We start from the raw sequence: 22,946 nt of genomic DNA on the forward strand, positions 1-22,946 counted from the left end.
TTAGGCCCGGAAGTAGGATCCGTCACGTCATCACTGAACAACCGGATAACAGATAAGAGCCCCCAAAATATAATAAGGAGATACACTATAAGACAAAAAAGTACCAAAAGAACCTCCAAGAGCTGTTCACCCATAAAAACCCATGCCAAAATACAATTATTTTACTCGAGCATAAAATAATGCGCTTTTGATTATCGCACGTCTAGATACGATAGGAAAACACATCAAATTCTGTTAAGCACAGCCTCATAGCCTTCATATATATGGACCAATCATGCTTATGAGTGTAGTTAAGGCCTAATTTTGAGGCAGGAGAATCCCTGCAGTTATTTAAATGTTACGCTCATCTACTCATGTAGGCCACTCTGAGCAACATTAGCAGGAGTCCCATTTGTTTCAGTGAGACTGAACTGAGCTGGTAATGCACGAGTGCCCTCAGGTTGAACGTGGCTCAAATGCCATGTAATCTAACATAAGCAGCACCAGTAAAATCTAGCGGAGGAATTTGAAAAGATCATCGAGAAACAACAAAACAAAGACTTACTGATCACCCAAAGCACGTTAAACCACAAGCCACATGTAACCACACCTCACACCATGGCTAACACTTCAGCCTTATAAGTGATGGATGGACAGTACAAATCTTGCCCCGTGAAATTCACAGTAATCTGTACGATGATGTTTTTGCTTAAAAACTGCAAGTGGCAGCTTCGACGTGCGGAAATCGACTGATTTCAGGCGTTGAATACACTGATAAACCAACCATGTGGGATCACGGGGCATCCTTGGTGGTGCCTTTAATCTGAAAATTCCCTGTTTGAATGACGTGTTTCCTTAAAGTTGTGTGCACCAGGCTTTCACGTATGTTTTTATCTGGGTGGGATTTATAGCAATGTAACATCACAAAAATTGCTTTGAATTCAAGTTTTGATTTTATTTCCTTCATCATTTACGGATTTTTCCCCTTTTTTCATTATCCTAGAGCAGAGATGTCAAACTGGTTTGACCTCACGGGCCACACAGAGCCCATTTTACCTTCAGTAGGTGAAGAAAATCCCCCTTTCTGTCTGTGTAAAACTGTTTAACCATATTACATCCTTGTGACAGCTTCACATAAGATGAAATCAGCACAATTTCAGCAGCATGTCTCAGTTTTCTATTAAAATAATGCTTCTGTAGTAAATGAAAGAAATCTGTCAGCATGACTAAACTGTAAGAATTATATGTGCAAAATTTAATTCTTTATCTATTACTTAGTTACTTTGGTGTAGTATGAATGGCTATGGAGGAGATATTTACCAACAGGAATCTGTAAAAATACAGTTAAAAATATTAAATCTATGCACGCCTTCACTTTTTTTCAAAGCTGTCCAGTGGGCCGTATTGGGAGTCATTGGCAGGCCAAATCTGGTCCCCCGGGCCTTATATTTGACACCCCTGTTCTACAGTATCATTGATCACTCTTTTGTAAATACTGCAATAAATTTGGTGCAGAAGAATTAAAAGAGCTGCTTTCATTAAAAGAACAGATTTTTTTAAACAATCCCTGTTCAAGATGCCCAAATGTGAAGATTATTCAGCTGTGGTCTTACTAAACACTAATCAGCAGCTGTTTATTCATGAATAAACAGAACGCGGGTGCTTTTTTTCCCCACGACTAATTAAAACAGTCTCAGGCTGGCTGCTGCAGACACAGAACCACCTGGCCTTTCAAATATGGCCATGTTTTTGTAATCATGAGGCCACGCCGTCCCCGGGACGGACAACACCGGAATGCCAAATGCAGCTCGGCTCCCGTGTCACTGCCTTTGGACAAGCTGCGGTTATTTTTCTCCTCCAGCAGATGGCAGACTGAGAAAGAGATGAAGGGGGTGGTGGGGGAAACGGCGGGGAAGAAAAGGTGACGGGTGCACGGGGAGAGGAACTGCAAAGGGTTTGGAGTAAGGACCGAATGGAAACATTAAAGATGAGAGAAGGAGAATGGTGCAGTAATCTGCAGCACATTTGGCAGGACTTTAACTCGGAGCAGCCTCCCAGCTGTTTGTGTTGGCTTTTTAACACACACACGCACACACACACGCACACGCACACACAAACACGCACACACAGGGTTTCTCATGTGGACATGCAAATCCCCCTGTGCACCCAACAAACTCATGTTTCTGGCACCACCCAGTTGGAGTTCGACACACATCCAACACAGACACACATCATCAGGACTGACACACAAGCAGACATCTATGGAGGACCAAAACTGCCAATGACAGGAACAAGACGTGAAGAAATAAGGAATGACTCGACAGAAAAGCATCAAAACAAGTATTTTTTTAAAAAGTTACTTAAATTCATAGATTTGTTTTAAATTTCTTCTGCATTTGTTTTTTTAATGAATTACAAAAATAAACATATATGCCATGAAATACATTTAAAATATTATATTTATAATTTGGTTTTTATTTTATTTTATTTATATTACCTTTTTTTAAAAAATAATTTAAATAACTATAAATAAAAATGGAAAGTAAAAATTAAATTTTAGCATAACAAATAATTAAATAGATGTATTTTTAAGAAATGTAAATTAAAATGTAAATAAATGTAGCTACACCTTATTTTGACATCTATATATTTTGTAAGTATTTAAAAGAATAGACCCTCACCTGCCAGTTTTTTAAGTACAACTTTTCAACTGGTCACTAACACAAATATCTAATTAGCCATTAACGTCACAGCATCTCAGTACACTGACGCATGTGGACGCAATTAAGACAAACTGAAGGTCAAAACCAGCATCAGAACGACAAAGAAAGGGGATTCACAGTGAGTGCCTTTGAATGTGGCATGGTTTTGGTGCCAGACGTGCTGGTTTGAGTATTTCAGAAACTGGTGACCTGTTGGGATTTTCCCCACACGACCATATCTATGCTTTACAGAGAATGGTCTGAAAAACAGAAAATGTCCAGTGAGCTAAACGGTGGGTGAAAATGCCTTGTTGATGTGAGAGATTAGAGAAATCTTATTGCAATGAAGGTATGCAGAAGAGCAGCAGCAGAAGACCACACCCACCCACCATTTACTCCACTCTGTCAAGAACAGCAAATGTTTTCTTCAACAGTTGGATGGTAGGGTCAGAATTTGGTGCAAACAAAATGTAATCATGGATCCAGCCTGCACATTTTCTTGGCATATGGATGTGCAGCCAATAAATCTGCAGCAATGCAGTGTGATGCTTTCACCTCAACATGGGACAAAACCTCTGAGGAATGTTTCCAGCAACTTGTTGAATCTATGCCACAAAGAATGGAGTTCAACATGTAACCAGCAGATTGTACCTAATAAAGTGGCTAGTGAGTGGAATTTCAGGTATTAAGTCGCGTATTTATTTCTACATTTATTTTTTTGGCATTTACAGACTTCCGTAGGCAACCTGGATCACCCCAATGCTGTAAAGCCCCACCCAGCCGGCACTCAGAGGTCACTAAAACAAATGCAGCGTATCATTAGCACATAACAGCTGACCCGGGTCTGTTGTTGTTAATTATACTTATTTTCTCTCTCGCTCTCTCGCCGTCTTTATTTTCTTTTTTTTTTTGCTTTGTGACATTTGAAGTTGGTGATGCAAAGGCATGTGGGGTTGCCACGGCAACAGTTCGACTTTCAAATCAACCTTGAGCGTTGGAAATTTAAGGACCAGCGCGCAAACAGACAAAAAACAAAAAGAAAAAAACAAAAACAGAACTTGCGCTCCTTTTCACCTGGACGTTTTCTCTTCAGTTAATCAAACAGGAAGTAAACTAGGCTTCCTATGGGTGTGTGTGTGACGTTTGTGTGCGTAAGGTTGCGTTACCTCACCGTCCTTAATAACTTTCATTATGCAAGCAATTTTATTAAACGGTGCAAAGAAACGCGGTTAAACAGATCATTTGAAATAGAACAGCTTGCATCATCTGTTATACATAAAAAACATCTGACCACACACACACACACACACACACACACACACACACACACACACACACAGAGGGAGAGTCAGAACAAGGCGTGGGAGGACTTTGCACCATGGCGACCACATCCTCTCTCATGTACCTCTGTGTGTTTATTAATAGACACAAACACGCCAGTGATATGTGCAGAAAGCAGCCAGAGAGAAACTCTCGTACACTCTGTCGTACTTTAGATGGACAGATGGAGACAGCCAGACACAACACACACACACACGCACGCACGCACGCACGCACACACACACACTTTCTAACCCTCTGACATACACGCATGCACGCATTTCTTCAGGTTTAGCCCAGTTTTCACATTTTTATGTTAATGTGTCTTTGAAAGATCATCCAGTTTTTGGCTTCTGCCCGTGAGGTTTGTGCACTGAAGGACACATAATCTGCTGCTGGTGATGGTGACAGGAGGAGGAAGAGAAGGGGGGGGTTTCCCAGGAGCATATGGACCAAATCTGGCCCTGATGCTGTATAATCCTCGCATACATACACACACATAAACACACACAAGCGAACAGATAGGTCTCTCAGCCAGAAATAGACACACAGTGACAGAGAGATGGAAAAAAGGTGCAAGGCTCTCATAATGTGCCGATGCGATTAGTGTGCTCTTCCTGTTGTTTAGATTTGTGATGTTAATCACTCTGGTGATGGTTTTTTTTGTTCTGCTGTCGTTAGAAAAGAATTATGCAAATAAAAGTTTTACATTTGGGTAAGACGAGAGGAGGTTGTGATGTAATTCAGGTAGGGGAAGAAGGAGAGGAGTGTAAAGACAGGAGGAGGTAAGCCAAGATTATCTATATGGCCATGCATGTGTGTGTGAACGCACTGGTGATTATCCGTGATGATCACACCGTGCTGTTTAATCTGGTCTCAAAGCATCCAAAAAACATCAGATTGGGGGGATGTGTGCACGCCTTTGTGTGTCAGTACATTCCTGTGTGCGTGTGTCTCCGGGGGACCCAGTGTGCATGTAAATGTGATAAATTTCAATAAATCTAAATAATCAGGGTGTCCATGTGAAGATGTGCATGATGTGTGTGTGTGCTCTCAATTCCTTTTCCTCTGGCAGCTTTACCTCAGACGCACACATACGCGCGTGCACACATGCAGACGTTACACTGACTTATTTAGTTTTGTAGAAGCTCTAACTCTAAACCACATGTTCACCCTTTAAATTAATGATCTGAATTAATTTAACGAAGGAAGCAAAGTCCCCGCAGCTTGTGTTTTGTGCACACCTGCTCACACATGATGAATTATCCACCCCTGCAACCTAACCTTCGCTTTTGGTGTTCGCCACAAAAGCCAAGCAACGTTTGCCTCCGCAAAGATTATGCAGAGCCGTCGCCACGCCGCAGCACACAGGTGAATGGAGGCCAAGTGACCTGAAAATATTTCAGCCATGGATTTCGCCTGATGCTGCTTCTCGAAAGTCACCATCAGTAATCAGAGCTGTATGACCCAGGTTTGCTTTTAGAGACTAGAGGGAAAAATGAGAGAGCAGGGAGAAAACTAAATGAAACTGCAGACTTCCTTTTAAGTTCTGACAGTTTGGTACCGCTGATTGATCCCAGCTATGGGCTGGACTTTGGAAGGAGGCAGCAAAAGAACTCCAGTGACTGGATCTGTGTGAGTAATGAAGCCAACCTTTGCTTCACGTTTGGTCTGAACCATAAAATAAATCTTATTTTAACCTGAAAGAAATGCAGGTCCTCTAATGGCCACTTGTGGCTGGCTATAACAATGAGTTAGTCCTCATAGACTCTAACGTTTTAACTGACCAGTAAAATGACTTTGACCTTACACACACAGGCATCAAGACCTATTAGTGAACATTTAGCAACTGCAAGACGCTCGGTGTGATTCCCAACCAGTTACGAGGCCTTTCGGCTAAACCCTAATTCACTCAAGACTAGAGTCCAATCAGTGACTGCCCCTCAACCACAGTTTGATGGAGGCAGTGTGTATTCTGCAACAAGCTGAATAAACGAAGGTTGAATGCTGAGGTTTATTTATTGGTGTTGTACCCAATACCTGCTCGCAGTTCCTTTGGTCGCTAGCAGATTGTTGTGGTTGTCCATGGTTTGCATGGAAGATGCCAACTTGTGTGCAAATGCTCTCCAACTGCTAGCAGGGCGAGAGTAAATCTGAGAGCACAACGCAAGCTGGAAACAGAAAATGTTTTGCTGCAAAGTTGAAATGCAACTTTGTTTTTGAGTCCTTTGAAATGTATTGGCTGTAGGAGGGATGTACCACTTTTACTTTGAAGGCGAGTATTCTCGATTTCCTGTTTGTGTTGCACTTTGTGAAATGTGATTATTTAGCAAGTCTTTGCAGACAAGTCGAAGTCTTCCATGGAAACTATAGGCAACCACAGTAAACTGCTAGTGACCAAAAAAATCACGAGGCTTCCGGTGCAGCATCCTCTTTGCAGCCAGTTTCAACCATTAGCCAATCAGTTGGGGGTACTCAGTATGTTTTCCAGAGGGGTCACCAACCAGTCTCTGGACCCGTGTGACTGAGGCTTTACTTAGCATTAATTACCAGCTTTATTTAAAAAAACACCACGATGGCAATACCCAATAGCTTAAAACTGTCACCTGAAGCTCTGACTCAAAGTGAAGACCACTGAAATGTCATCACATCCCAAAAACATGTTCTGAAACTCTCAGTGATCCTCCCAAAGACAGACAGATACAAGCACACACTCACACATCAGTAATCAGACAGAGATAGAGGCAAAAACCAAACCGTCTAGCTTTCTCTCTCTGCGCCAATGGCTGTGCTGTCGTCATGGGAGATGAGTGATTTCCAACCCATGGGGGCTTTTCCTGTCCTCTCCACTCATTTCCCGACAGTCTCATTCAGAACATAATTGCTGCAGTAAACTGAATTGTGCTGCGCTCCAGCAAACGCTGCTGACAGCTATTAAAAATCACTTTAATTTCACAATTATGATCAAATACAGATCTGAATTCTTCTGCCTCATGGGAACAGTTTAGAACTACTAGTACAGGTAGTACTGCAGGAGTACAGAAACACTGCAGACGAATGCATACATTTTAATTTCTTTGCATCTGAGCAAAGTAACCCATTTTATTTTATATATGAAAATCAGATTTTCCAGTACAATTTATTGAATCCTTACTATGCTCAGCATTTACATACACCCAAACATTTACCACCAACCACAGACTTTACCACCATTTTATTTAAAGACTTCTGTGTGGTCACCTGTTAAAACTGAAGATAAATGATTGAAGCTAATTAGATTCTGCGTAAATAAAAGACTCAACCCCCCCCCCCCCCCCCACACACACACACCTCCATTTCAACCAAAACGTCACACTGTGAAGTGTGAAGGATTCTTCCTTCTTCACTTAAGTAATGTTTTCACTCAAACACAAAGCACCGAATGAATTTCTCATTGCCCAGAATGACTAAAAGCTAGCCTCATGTAATTTCCATATATTACAAATTAAAGAATAAAACCACCAAACCAAGTGTTTTTTAAGCTAGACTGCAAACTCACTGAACCCACATTTTAACAAGTGTCTTAAAAAAATGTTCAGATCAGTTACATGTAAGTGGAGATTTCTGGTGTGTATGAAAAAAATAATAAATGATATATGTTAATTATAGTTATTATATTAAATTACACCGATATAATATAAGAGTCATGTCTTATACTTATATTTTATACTAGTTTTATATATATATATATATATATATTAGGGGTGCAACGATATTCGTATCGATATTGAACCGTTCGATACAGTGCTTTCGGTTCGGTACGCATATGTATCGAACAATACAACATTTGTAATTTATTTTATCAACTTTCCTTCCGACGATGCTGTCTGTGTTGAGCGCTCAGTGAATCTGCGTTCGACTACTCCGCCTAGGCTGCACTGTCGAGCGCAGATCCACTGAGCGCTCAACACAGACAGCATAGTCAGAAGGAAGAGCGCAGGGCAAGCTAGCAAGACACATGGACCTCCCCCACCCTCATTCAGATCTGGCGTTTGGAATTATTTTGGTTTTCATGTGACGTATGACCCTGAAGGTAAGCGAGTCATGGACTAAAGTAAAACAGTATGTTGGATGTGCCATGCAATGCTCAATTACATGGGTGGGAACTAGTGTGTTAGCGCAGTTAGCTCGTTAACGTGTTGGCCGTCCAGCCCCACGCACGGGGCGATCGGCGGTAGCTCGTTAACGGAGATTTGCCGTGTTGTGGCGTTAAGGTCATTTCAACGAGATTAACCTGAAAGCACTAGTGGGAACACGACGAATATGACTGCACATTTACGCAGACATCATCCTAGTGCAAAGACCAAAACAACAAGCATGCTACTAACTTTAGCCGAGTCATTTAGACAGCTGTTAGCACATGATTCTCCTTATGCTGCTGAGAATATAGCCCAGAAGAAGCGGATAGTATAGCTTTTATTTTGGAAAGAGACATTTCTCTGTAATAAACTCTCTTTTCCAAAGATGAGTGATTCCTCAATCAGATACAGGGCTTGCAATATCGCTAGCCCGACGTCCTGGGGCTAGCGATTTTTTTCAGTCGGGCTACCAAAATCTATCTCTTCCCTGCCCGTCGGGCTATTGTAGGAAGGAAAAATATATGTCAATGCTTTTGCATTCTTTCAGAAATGTAGCTGGGTAATTATGTCATTGGCATCGGTGAGCCACTGTCAATATGTGACATGTTGAAATCGCGTTTGAATTTGCGCTTGTTTTTTTGCTTTCACTTTGCAATCGTGCGAACTGTGTATAGAGAGCGACAGTACTGATCTGTGAGTGATGATAATTTGTGCACCAATTCCTCTGACATCGTCTTATTAATCGTTAGCTTATATGCAAACATGACAAGTGAAATCTCCCGCAGCTTAAACATGTGAGAGGTTGATCGCAGAGAATCGCTGAGCTTATGTGAGTGCGTGTGTAAAAGTAGCAGTATATAAATTTTAGTTCTGCTGAGCCAAATAAGACAGGTCAGGGTGAAGAAGTGACAGCCAAAGAAAAGCTTACCACAAAACGGAGAAGTTATGACAAATCAGACTATAAGGCAAAAAGAAAGTGCAGCTTTATGGTTTCATGGACAAAATAATTTCTGTGGCTGCAATATGATGAGCTAAATAACCAGGGCTGCACATAAGTGGTCCGCAGGTGCGCATTCGCTGTCAAAATAAAAAACGCGCACAAGATAAGAAGTTGCAACGCACGTTTGTGTAAATAAGATTTACTGGAGGAGGACAGACATTTGTTTAGAACTCTTAACCCTCTCAAGGCAGGCGTTGCTGATTTGCAACAGTTAAAAACTAACAACCTGATTACCCCACATACATATTTTATGAGGTTTTTTTACTCAGAAGTACCACTGCAGGACTTGCTTGTGCATTAGCAACAAAAAGTTTAATTTGAGCCTGAGAGGGTTAAAGATGTCGAAGAAGCAAGCTCCTTTAAGCAATTACATTGGTGTTCCTCCACCTCCAAAGAAATATCAGAAGGAGTCCGAACCGCAAAAGAAGCGCTTATTCTCGAAAAAGTGGTTGCAGGAGGTGAGCTGGCTTCAAACAAATGGCAAACGGCATATTCTGCACCACATCTCTGTGTGTTCATCATTTGTTTGAAGCCAGCTCATGACATGACATTTCTATCTGAATATATCTCTAACTAGGGATGGGTATCGAAACCCGGTTCTTGTTGAGAACCGGTTCCCACTGTTTCAATTCCTTGGAATTGTTTGCCATTTTTGCAAACGATTCCCTTATCGATTCCAGTCGCCCCGAATGATGTCACCACGTTGCAGAGCATCATTTACCTGGCAGGAAACATGGCGGCTCAAACGCTCAAAAGTTTGATTATACTTTACGAGAACGGATGACAACAGGGCAACTTGCAATACTTGCAAAGTAGATGTTTCATTTAAGGGAGGAAACACTACGAATATGCAAAAGCATTTGCTCACAAAACACGCGATAACCTTAAATGAATGTCGTGTTTTTAATTCCGCTCCGGACTCGTGAATCTCAACCCAGCAGCAGCGGTAACGTTTGCACGTCCTCTCCCGTTAATGCGGCAGGTAAATAATCAACTAACAGTGCATATTATGTTAGCGCAATCTGCCTTATTACAAAACCTGCCATTACTGTGCATTTAGGTGACCATGATGAGAGAGACAGAGTCTGGATCAGATGCTGGCAGTTCTCGCTGCAGTCTACCGGTAGCGTCTCCTTTCAGGCCAGGATAGACGAATGTCACCGAGCAGTGACTAAGTTTGTGGTCAAAGGCTTGCACCCATTTGCCACAGCAGATGCCCTGATTTAAAGTGAATGTGTTTAATTGTAGGCAGGGACATTACTGGATATTCGTGTGTAATTGCTACAGAATAATTTATGTTACCCTTTGTTATTGCTACAGAAGAACATTTATTTTATTATTTTACATTTACAAATTTTTTTTCCTGGGGACCCTGTGACACCCCATTGAAGAGCCGTAGGCTGTGGATCTCTTAAGATCTCACTGTTGGGTTTGTAAGGCCGTGTTACTCCTAAATTATCTTGTTCAAAGAGAAGATATAAAACAAAGTTCTAAGCTAATCGACCTTAGTGTTCTCCTTTTTTAAAAAGAATCGATAAAGAATCGAATCGTTAAACAGAATCGAAACTGGAATCGGAATCGTGAAAATCTTATCAATACCCATCCCTATCTCTAGCTCTAACCAATGAGAATAGGTCATTTTGTTTTTCTTAAATTCCTTTCCCAGATTTTGGCAATAAAGAAGCAAATGAAGAAAATTATAAAGAAATAAAATCACGTAACTGCCATACATAAAAATTAATTTACAACTTGTTCAATAAATGTAAGCTTTCCTTTTTTTAAATTCCAGGTAGGTCTCGGTAGGTAGGTCTTCTATAACTTTAAGCGTCTATGATTATTATTTTTTTCTAATGCAAGTTTTCTGACATTATTGAATATGGAAATGAGTAAAGGGGGATGCTTTGTGCAATTATCCAACACATAGTTTGTACTAGTGTATATAAACACCTACATTTGTATTTTTGACATTTTCTTTTCACTACTTTTAAAGAAGACATCAATTTCAAAATTGTCCCGTGTCTGAGGGGGAAAAAATTGTCTCACCTAACTTTTTCTGATTTACACTTTGAACTCCAAAGAATAAAGAACGTATTAAAAAATACTCTTAAACATTCCTGTCGAAGTCATGAGAGTTTGTGAATTCTACATAAATATTAATTTGCATCTTGAATTAGTATGCACATAACATAATGCAGTAATTATAATAGCTGTAGGAATTTCATTATGGCATATGTATTACAGTACTAGAGGCTCTACAGTGTTGTCTATTTGAGGACATGATTTGAGGACACGCATGATCTGACTTTTCACTTTACATGTATATTCCAGCCATGCACACAGGAACCAAACGGCCTCGACACTTTTTATTCTATGCAACATTTTATTCTCCACACGCATTGTTTAACTACAAAGGGCCTGCAGATGTGAAGTGGTAGGTGGGATGACTGCATAAACACACGCTGTAAGACGTGAGCGATTAGAGCACAAAGAAGAAACACTTGTTTGTGCAGCTCCAATTCCTCCGCACCGCTAAGTGTGATAAAAGAGCTCCGAGCCTCTGCACTGGTTCTGTGACTGCAGCCCAGGGTCGAGTCACTCCGAATCAAATCAAATAAGATGAATCAGAGGACCTGTCCCGTCACTGCAACATGTGCCCGCGTCCTCGCTGCTGCTGATGGAGATTCATTCGCTGTCTAAATAAAAGACACAGCTTTCCCTTTAGCTCTCATAAAAATTCATTTCAGACTGAGCTTATTGTTTTTCAGAGCAGTTCTGATACATATTTGAAGCAGATGGTTTTAATTTCTGCTGCTGGAGCTGCAGTGCAAAAAGAAAACTATTTGTTTTCTGCTTAAATCGACTCTTATGGAATTCATAACTTTCTTTAGAAAAACTAAAGAAAAGATAAAATTACAGTCCCATACACATAAGTGATTACAATGTCAACAACCCAAAACAGTGAAGCATGGGACCTTTAAGAAAATTTTCCATGAATCCAAGAACTGATAAAATCGGATTCAAACTCCTTTCATTTTGATACCGAATGGGGAGGCTAGTTCGGTAAGGTGTCAACTTACTGGGTCAACAGACATTAACAACGTCACCACCTCAGCCAACCAACGTTAACAAGACCAAAGTACAAAAATGTTTCTCTCTCCTTCCTAAAAGTTTCAACGGCCTAGAGATCAGATATAGTGATTGTGTGTGTGCATTTGTTCGTGTGAAAAAAGAGAGATGGTAATGATGTATATGCATTCCTGTCAAACCACAGGAGAGATATGATCAGCAGACCTGAAACCCGTAGAAGCTTTTAACAAGAAAAACGTGGGTGCAAATCAACCAGTGATTGAGGTGTCCATTTAAAAATTAAACATCCGGTTTTTCAAGAAAATAAATGAAGGAATTTAAAAAATGGCCACAGACTGTGTCTAAAAGATAGATGAAGCCACTGTGATGTCACCTACTTAAATAAATTGAATTGAATTAAATCATAATAACCTGTCAATCACAAAGTAGACATGGCTCAAAGCATACCCTGCATTATTATTTAATATATACTCAGTCGGACCATGTTTCAATAACTGTACACTATGCTGTATTTATGATACATGACGCTAGCAAAAACCTCATCAAGGAGTCGCCCCCTGCAGGCCCTTACAAATAATGCGTTTTTTCAACACTGACTTTTTACACTCGAGGCTACGTCCATCTTTTATAGACAGTCTATGGCAAGGACTCTCAGAAGTTACTCAGTAGGTCAGCTTACCTATGGAGCCAAACATTTCAGTCACCGTGTCAATGTGAATTGTAACAGAAACAAAAGTGAAAACATGAACTCACTGGATGGTGATGCATAGTCGCGTCTAAGGTGTTCAAATCAGCATGAAATATCTGTTTTGGGAAAAAGCACAAATTCACCTCAAAGTCTATTTTAATAACTGGTCAAGAGGTTTCAATGATCAACTGATCTTTACTAGAGCAGGGAGAAAGGTTTGACAGCCAAGGAAACATAGCTACTGAACACAGGTTAGACGACCCTGGAGTGTGCATACGAAAAACAAGTACAAGCGGCTTCGACAAAGTGGCAAAAAAAAAAAAATCATATGAAGACATTGATGAAATATCAGCGAAAGCAGCAACTATTACTGTTATTTTCAAGTGCGGATTTGCAATTAGTCTGCATCATCTACACTCGCCAACCAGTTCACCTGCTCTTTAATGTAAATATTTAATCAGCCAGTCACATGGCAGTAGCTAACTGCATGGTGAAGACGAGCTGCTGAAGCCCAAGCTGAGCATTGGAACGAGGAAGAAAGGTGAATTTAGTGACTTTGAAATTGGCATGGTCAAAAAGCCACGATCTGCTGGGATTTTCCCACAAGACCATCTGTAGGGTTTGCAAACAATGGTCTGAAAAAGACAAAATACCCAGTGAATGGAAGTTTTCTGGGTGAAAATGTTTTGTTGATGTCAAAGGTAAGGGGAGAGTGGCCAAACTGCTTTTATCTGCTCAAATATCCACTTATTGCAACCAAAGGAGACAGAAGAGCATCTCTGAAAAGCAGCAGAAGACCACACCTACCACTCATGTCATTTAAGATGAGGAAATTCAGGCTCCAATTCACAGAGGTTCACTAAAATTGGACAATAGATGATTAATCTCGATTTTGACTACGACATTTGGATGGTAGGTTGAGAATTGTAGTGGTCCAGTGGTGCTGTAATGGTGTGGGGGATGTATTTGCATCATGGGCCTTCAGTCAGCAAATCTTTCAGAGGAATGTTTCCAGGATCTTGAATCTGTGCCACGATAAATTGAAGTAGTTCTGAAGACAAAAGAGGGTCTAAGCCCGGATTTGCAAGGCGTAGCTAATGAAGTGGCTGGCAAGTGTAAATCTGAAAGCGCTAGTGCTATAGCATGGATTCAACACAATAACGTGTCATATTCTGTGGGCAAGAGTCCAGTCTTGGTTTATATAAAGGTGGAAGTAAAGTCCTAAACATAGCTATTCCTTCTGTCTCGTCTTCTTTCCACATTGCTCTGTTTCTACCTCTTACTTTCTTTATTCCTGCTGTTTAAAGCTCTTGTTCTTCCAGTCTCTTCCTCTCACTCCATTAACTCTCATTCTTTGCCTTGGATCAATATCATGCTTCCATCTCATCCCCCTCAACAATTCCTCCTCTATCCAGGCCTTCTGTTTACTACCCAAATCGATACCTCCTCCTACTCCTCATCCTTTATTTTTCACTCTGATTTCTTCTTCATGCCACCTCCAGCTCTCCAGCCTCTTTCCTATTTTTAATCGCCTACAGTCTTCAGCCAGTTTTGGATCATTGTTTCATGTCATCTGCGTTATAAGACGCCCCTTCTGCAGTCATTCCCACAACTCACCGTCAGTGTTTTTCCTCCTTTCATCTTCTCCACTTTCTCCTCTATCAAACAAACATTTCTTCTTCATCTACTCGTCTCATTTTAAGATTTGTGAGGCCACCTTTCATTCCTTATTTGCTTTGATTGTGGATCTTTTCATCTATCACCACAAGAAAAAAAATCAAACTTCATACTTGTTGCATATTTCGCTTTATCACAGCATAGCTGTAAAACTGATGACCAGGGAGCTAAATTTGAATGCAGCTGAATAACTTACAACAACTTGGCTCAAACTTCACTTTCAGCTGTGGTTACTAGATTGGAGTAGCTATAGGGGACATAACTGTAATCATCCCTTTCATGCATAATAGCTGAAATTTTCAATACAGCTGAAATATTATGATCTCAGAGCTCAGCTATGTTTCATGACGTGTAAATCCCTCTGGTAACGAGCAGCAGTGGACAGCTGAAGTCAAACCACAAAAGTAACCAGTGCATTGCCATCCTGTGTGTAACTTAACACCCTTTGGCCATGTTATAGATAGCCGTCCACTACAAAGTGCACACTGGAGGTCAGAAGGTCACTTTGTGGGATTTTTTTCCCCACCAACTGATTTGTCTAGTTCAGTGATTACCAAAGTGTGGGCCCCCTGGTGGCCTGTGAATGTTCTGCAGGCGGGCCACAGTAATAAGTTAGTACAGTTACGTAGTAATATAAGTTTATGTATTCAAACAAAAAGTGAACTGAAACTGGTAATCGTGTCTGTGTCCCAGTGGCAGGTTTTTCACACATTGCCCTTAACACTTTGCATATGACTGGGTAGCATTAGCAATTTATAGCTAACAGCCTTTTAAGAACATGCATTACTTTCTCTTTCACTAGAGTGAAGATTTACGATTGGGTGGGCCCTGTGGGATTTTCTGGTTTTTAAAGTGACTTTGGGAATGACTGAATTAGAGCATTTGCTGGAGATTTCGGGTGAAATAAAGGTTTTAGCTGGCTAGCAAATAAAAGAGGTAGAGCTGCACTCAGAATTAGCCTACTGTGCTAATGTACACATGCTAAGTAAAGTATTTTAGCTGGCTAGCATCTGATACACATGAAGATGATGGCTTGGGTTTAAAATAATCACCTGGAAGCTTAGAAAATAGAGCATTGTCAGAAAGTTTTTTTAGGGTACTGCTACTAATAATCTAAAACATTTTTTTAGACAGTAATATGTTCAAAGCTATCAATCAACGCTCTTCACTTTTTTCACCTTTCTAGTTCATATAATATGACTGTCTTCAGAAACAGTAAAATTCCCACTAACAAAGAGAAGTTGATCAAATCTCCAGAGAGTTGTCACCACAGAGCTCAAAATGCCGATAGTGCCACTGGTCTTCTAGGTTAAGCCATTTAGACCACCAGAGTGTGCAGGATGGAGCACCACGTCAAAGCCATCACCATGAAAAAAAAAAAAAAGCTGATTATGTGGTCTAGACATGCAGAGGTCTGCTCCATCCATCACAATACAAAACCTGCCAAAACGAGGCGTGGAGGAGAGGAGCAGGGAACAAGGTCACCTCAGTTCCTGCGGTTTAATTCTCCCTTTATGAGGCAAGCAGTCGATCACCTCTTAAATCTGACACAAGCTCATAGTACACATCCAATTTACCGACACTGCACTGATGAAGATGTATCAGTGTCCTGATTTTAACAAGTTAGAATAAAACTGTAAAGGTCATGACGCCTTTTCCTTCTTTTTGTGGCAAAGTTATGTGGCAAGGTGCAAACGGATGAAAAATGAAACAGGATGGTGCCGCAAGAAGGGACATTAACTTTCATAAAGTAGTCTGTTAATTGCTGATTGTAACTTTCAACAGACTAGCTGGATAATTGCCATATCATTACACTGAAAAAACAGAGAGTGAGAGTAAAAGTGAAAACTGAGTAAATACCTTTTTTTTTTTAAAGCAGAACAAAGAGCAAAACACCTCCTGACCTACAATGTGAGCTTTGTAGTGGACACCCGAGTCACTGGTGACAAAGGACACCTTGTGAGTAATGGTAAGACACGGTTAGCATTGGACCTGGTATGACCACTGGTTGCTCTCATTGCTCAACTTCATACTAACAAAAGCTGCATCTGTGCATGAATGACAGAGAGACAGATGTAACAGTGAAGCCGCAGGGAGCAGGAGGAGTGAAGGTATGTGTGTTTAAATACCTGAGGTCAACCATCTGAAGCAACGGACAGCAGCAGAGGGGAGGCAGAGAGTGCAGGCAGGGTGAAGACGGATAGCAGCAAGAGTGCAAAGAAGGCTTACAAGATTGTAGTGAGACCTGCTGTGATGTGTGGGCTGCAGACAGTGGCACTGACAAAAAGACAGGAGGCTGAAGATGTTGGGACTGACCAGAAGGGACAGGATTAGAAATGAGTACAACAGAGGGACAGCTCAGGGTTAAAGACAAAGTTAGAGAGGTTGGTTTGGACGATGGGGTGATACAGAGGCCAGGTGAAAGGATAAGACGAGGCTGGATCACATGATGTTCCCTGAAACTAAAGCTGACATCTCATCCCAATTCGGATTATTTATATAGCTCCAAATCAGGAAAAACTCCCTTTTAACAGGAAGTTGAAGGCTCTGCCTCCAGTTCTACTTTTAAATACTCTAGGAACAACAAGCAAGCTCGCAGTCTGAAAGTGAAGTGCTCTACTGGGATGATACGGTGATGTGAGGTATTTAAGATCAGATGGAAGGATTTTAAATTAGATTCTGGATTTAACAGGGAGCCAATAAAGACAAGCCAGTATGGGAGAAATCTGCTCTCTCTTTCTAGTCCCTGTCAGGACTCTTGCTGCAGCATTTTGGATCAACTGGCTTTTCAGGGACTTTTAGGACATCCTGATAATAATGAATTACAGTAGTCCAGCCTGGAAGTAATAAATGCATGAACTAGTTTTTCAGCGTCACTCTGAGACAGGATATTTCTAATTTTAGAGATGTTGCGCAAATGGAAGAACGCAGTCTTACATATTTGTTTAATATGTGCGTTGAAGGACATGTCCTGGTCAAAAATGACTCCAAGGTTCCTCACAGCGTTACTGGAGGCCAAGGTAATGCCATCCAGAGTAAGACTCGTATCAGTAAAGGAACATGATACGACTTTACTACTAGTTAGATACCATATTTCTAAGATTTTCAGGGCCGAGTACAATAACCTCAGTTTTATCTGAATTAAGAAGCAGAAAGTTAGAGGTCATCCAGGTCTTTATGTCTTTAAGACATTCCTGCAATTTAACTACTATCTGGCTTAATCTCTCAAACATCCATGCGTCCATCCAGTTATCAGGTTTCAGCTGTCCATCACGTGGTCCTCTCTTTACCATACCCCAGGGTAAAACAACAAAAATGTCAAAGTAAAAGGAAGCAGCATAAGACATTTACATATATGTGGTTTCACCACGAAATCCAAGCAGGCAGAAACATTACTCAACAAAGCCCTTCGATCAGGTTGGCAAACTGACTGCACAAAGTGTCGAAACACCGAACTGGTGAGGACAAGCTGCACGTGATGGATTTAGACACGCAGAGCAACCGCTATTGCAAAACACACACACGTTCATGTGAAAGTGCGCCGTTTCAAGAGGACTTCTCTCCCCTCACCTATCTGTCATGCTAATGAAACTGAACTCCACCAACACCACCCAACCCCCTCATTTTCTTTTCTTTTAAAAAAAAAAAAATTCCACTACAGCACCAGCTCACCTTTGCCCCCCTCTTCCCTCCATCACCTCCATCACGTTGAGGCTCGCTGTTTACATAAAATGTGAAGTTAAAATAGCCTCGGTCTGCATGCGCGAGACGATAAATCCACACACATAAACACACGCTGATGGAAGCACATGGCCTGTGTGTTTTGACAGTCTTCCAACACGCTGACGCTGTATTTGTTTAACAAATTGACCTCCTAAATATAGACTACGTTTCCCAGAGGAGGCTCTAAAAATGGAGACGGGCCCTTATGTGTATGTGTGTGTGTGTGTCCCTGCTTTTATTATATCCATTTGAGTGCACGGCTTGCGGCTACGACAGAAATTCCTCTGGCTTTCAAGTAAAATCAATACCAGCGCCTGTGGTCTTTTGTCGGACACTTGGAAGTAAGAAAAGAACCACTCCTCGCTCCTCGAGTGTGTGATTATGAAACCCAAACACAGTGCCGGATACACCCTTATTGACGCTACTGTTTTCTTTATCTCTCTCTGCTTAAGCTTGCTCAGGTGGTTTCTCGGCCCTGGTAGTGGAGGTGCAAAAAGCCAAGGATTACAGTATGCTTTAATACGTAGGCGGGTTCTGGCTCTATGCGTTTAGGCGGGTGGGCGGCTGCTGCACACAACAGCGATGATTTCGCCTTTTCACGGTGGCATCGTGCAATTGGAAACACGTTGTGTAACCAGAGAGGGAAGTGATGCTTGCTCTACGTAACATATGCAAAAACAGTTGATGCTGTGAGACAATTTCTTTTTACTGCATTCAAATGTAGCATGATCAAACTACTGTGCGTTTCTGAGGTCCTCCCTATCTGGGCTGAAAATCCCTTTGTTTGGCTTCGGCTGCCTCACGTGGACGTTTGAATGATGTGGGTGGAGTTTGATGCTGAGGCGCTTACATAAAGAACTGTTTTTCAGTAAAGGAACATGATACGACTTTACTACTAGCTTTTTTGGGGGCAAGCAAAAGTGACTCAAACTCACTTGCACATGTGCACTAAATCACATATGCAAGTCTCAGCTTAAAAAGTCAGGTCAGAATTCATTTGGACTTCAGAGTCTTTAGGAAAAGCACTGCCAGATTTGGCTAAAAACACATTTTGGGGCAACACAGCACTTTGCCTCAGACTGCAGGCTTGTTTGTGGTCCCGAGGGTGTTTAAAAGTAGAATGGGAGACAGCACCGTCATCTTTCAGGCCTCACTACTCTGGAACCAGCTCCCAGTTTGGATTCAGCTAACGAACACCATCTCTACTTTTAAGTTTAGACTTATCCGGTGACCCTGAACTCTCCGTTATGCTGAAATAGGTCTCTGCGGACTTCCCATGCTGCACTGTTTCTTCTTCGTTCATATTTTGACACCACTACTGCTGTCTTCTCTTTCCCCTCACCCCACCAGTCAGGGCAGAGAGCCCTGAGCCTGGCTCGGCCGGAGGTTTCTTCCCGTTAAAAGGGAGTTTTTCTTTCCCACTGTTGCCAAATGCTTGCTCACAGGCGGTCGTGTGATTGGTGGGATTTCTTTCTGATATTCTTGGGTCTTTACTTTGCAATTTAAAGTGCTTTGAGGTGACTGTTAACCTGATTTGGTGCTATATAAATACAAATGAGCTGAAGTGAAAATTTAATTGCACTCTGGCTCCAGTTGCCTAGGTGACTCTCACTCTACTGTATTTAGTGCCAATGATCAGTAAAAGTAAAAAATCAGCAGAAGAAGCAAACTACACTAGCACTGTCATACAAAAAGCCATAAAATATGCTTTAAAAGGCCTCCATTTTTACTTGTATATGGCAAATGGTATATGGACTGGTTCTTCTATAGCGCTAAAACAGCCAGGTGAACAAAGGTGAGTGAAGAAGAAACCCTCAGTGCATCATGGGAAGCCCCTAGCAGTCTAGCATAACTAAGGGAGGATTCAGGGTCACCTGATCCAGCCCCATCATTTACATGATATATGATATGATATGCCACAATCCTGACATTGGATGAGTTCTTTATCATAACTTAAGCATTTTGTAATTTTGTTGTATTCTTAATGTCTGTTGTCCATGTTTGTTTTGAAAATGTGCATATGAGAATGTTCAATTTAATTTTTAGTTCAGTTCTATTAATATAGTATCAAATCACAGCAACAGTTGCCTGAAGGTGCTTTATATCATAACGTAAAGACCCTACAATAATACAGAGAAAACCCCAACAATCAGATGACCCCCTATGATCAGACACTTTGGCGACAGTGGGAAAGAAAAACTCCCTTTTAACAAGAAGAAACCTCAGGGAGGGGGCGACCATCTGTTGCAACAGGTTGGGGGTGAGAGGAAGGAGCCAGAACAAAGACACGATACATGACTCATTTACTGCAGATCGAATCTGTATACAGGTACAAGTAAGAAAACGGAAGCAAAGGAGAAAGGGTCAAGGTGGTCAAAGTCCAGAGCACAGTATTTACTTTTGTTCCTCCAGCACCAGAAACATCTGACCAGTAAGCTGACTCAACATTCTCACGTGGTTTGTAGTGACACATTTTGGTCTCCCTGTAATTTTCTCAGTATGAAAAGAAACCAAGTGAAGGGAAAAATGTCAGAGTTTGTCTGAAAGCAGTCTATATTTGACTCATCTTATGAATTTTTAGCTGTATGAACAGTCGTTTGACCAAAGTTACACAACAAACTTATCAACTAGTTTAACACCTTAAAGAAGACATCTACAGCCTTTGTCGTCCTCTGAACTTTAACTTTGTGTCTCTAAAGGCAGATTCAAACAACCTTTCCTTCTTATTTAATGTTTTTTTGTTGTTATCAGATGTTTTTACACTTAGACGTGTTACTCATGTTCATTTCAACACGGCGGCCTGGTGAGACGTCTTGCTTTAACATCGCCCTGCAAGAAAGCTTAAAATAGCAACACAAACATTCAAGTCTGAGACGTTTATCGTGTTGAAAATATATTGTGTAGCGAAAGTTTTGGAAAATCAAGCCACGCTGGCTAAACGTTGGTGTGACACAAGAAGAAGAAGAGCTGTGCTCGACCCTATTAGAAGAAAGGAAGAAAACAAAAGTCAAAGAAAAGACTTTCCTTTCTTTGATACATGCACTGAACTTTGCTTCTTTGCGGTAAAAACAAGGTCTCTTCCCCTCTCTCGCCTGCACGACAGGTGGGGGTGGGAGCGTGCGTGGGCGTTCGTGCGACGCTGCGCTTAAAGTGTGTATCCCTGCGTGTTCGTGTGACGAGCGCCAGATTGCGGCGCAGCATGGCTGTACGCTCGGACTGACAGACCTCTGCAAAAATGAAAATAAGGACGCCTGCAAAAGGGATTAAAAAAAGCATTTTTTAAAAGCAAGAAAGTGAATAAAAAGAAAAGAAGAGTCAGGAAGAGCAAATGAAAGAAGAAAGAAAAACAAAGAACGGAAATGAAACGAGAGAAAAAAAGTAACAACAGGCAAAAAAAGGAACACAACAAAGAAAAAGGCCAAAAGACAGAAGCAGAAAAAAAAGAAAAAGAAATAAAAGAAAAACAGGAACTTGATGCATAAACAAAGAGAGACAGAACGGTCGGGGATTTACCAAATACAGTAAAGAGCGTGATTCTAGAATAAGCTCGGTTTCTCAAACATAGACACAGGATGACAAAAATAGACTTTCAGCAAAGAGTTCGCTGAGTGGTTAGTGGTGGTGCAGAAAGCATGACAAACGTGTGTGTGTGTGTGTGTGTGTGTGTGTGTGTGTGTGTGTGTGTGTGTGTGTGTGTGTGTGTGGCTTTTCACAGAAGCAGGAGCCCCAGCGCTCCATCTGTGTCTCAGATTCCTGCTTCTATTCGTCAGACTGAAGGGAATCCTGCGCTTCAGCCACAACAACACGCTGCTGATCTTATCATGTGCACACGTTTACTCATTCATCTGCAGACATGTTGCACAGACATGCATGAAATACAAAAAAAGTGCTACTGTAAGTCGTAACCGGTTACGTCTTTAGTCTCAGATGTTGCTTTGTTTACTGTGAACAAGATAATGCCATTTTTTAAATGTGTTTCAGGCCTTATAGTCTCAGCCTGCAGGCTAACTAAAGGTTATTGTTGAGGTAGAATTCCTGTTAAAAGGAAGTTTTTCCCTCCCGCTGTCGCCAAGTGCTTGCTCATAGAGGGTGGATTGATTTTGGGGGTTTTCTCTGTATTATTGTAGGGTCTTTACGTTATGGTATAAAGCACCTTCAGGCAACTGTTGCTGTGCTATAAATAAACTTGAATTTAATTGAATATTCACAAACTTGGGGTCATTGCCAGGTGGTGACAACACCCTCGTCAGCTTTTAACAGCCGAGGGGTAAAAACGTGAACCAACAAATGCCTTACTTTATTGTGAAAGGACCCACACGTGTTCATGGGAAACGTGGTTTTAAATCTGAGCAGTAACAAATCCACTGCCCAGTTTATTTAATTTAAGGGACAGTGATAAACTCCCTCCTAAAACCATGACACAGTGGCGTTAATGCACCCTTCCCATATTGTTTGTTCTGCTGCTATTTATATACACGGTATGAGGATGTGGGGTAAATCATGCTGACATTTACATGTATGCGCATTCATTTGCATACGCACTTCCACGGCAGACATATTCAGGAAGCCACACGCAGGCTGGATTCCCAGGCCGCAATCTTTCTGTGCCTTCACCTGCAGATTTACAACACTGAGGTGTGTGTGGTGCATGC

General features: G+C 41.3%; 1 protein-coding gene across 2 annotated transcripts in view; it reads right to left on the reverse strand.

Annotated features, from left to right (window-relative positions):
- LOC309697582 (diacylglycerol kinase delta) overlaps positions 1-22,946 on the reverse strand; it is a 94,045-nt gene that overhangs the window by 41,634 nt on the left and 29,465 nt on the right. Inside the window, exon 4 of one of the 2 annotated variants that reach the window (XM_082519602.1) lies at positions 12,960-13,010. The exons of the other annotated variant lie outside the window; for it this stretch is intronic. Within the exon in view, the coding sequence (XP_082375728.1) occupies positions 12,960-13,010 (51 nt within the window). The remainder of the gene's footprint in view (positions 1-12,959; positions 13,011-22,946) is intronic. 2 annotated transcript variants of the gene reach the window in all.

The sequence above is a fragment of the Aulonocara stuartgranti genome (assembly GCF_965226115.1).
Source record: "Aulonocara stuartgranti genome assembly, chromosome: 3".
NCBI classification, from domain to species: Eukaryota; Metazoa; Chordata; class Actinopteri; order Cichliformes; family Cichlidae; genus Aulonocara; species Aulonocara stuartgranti.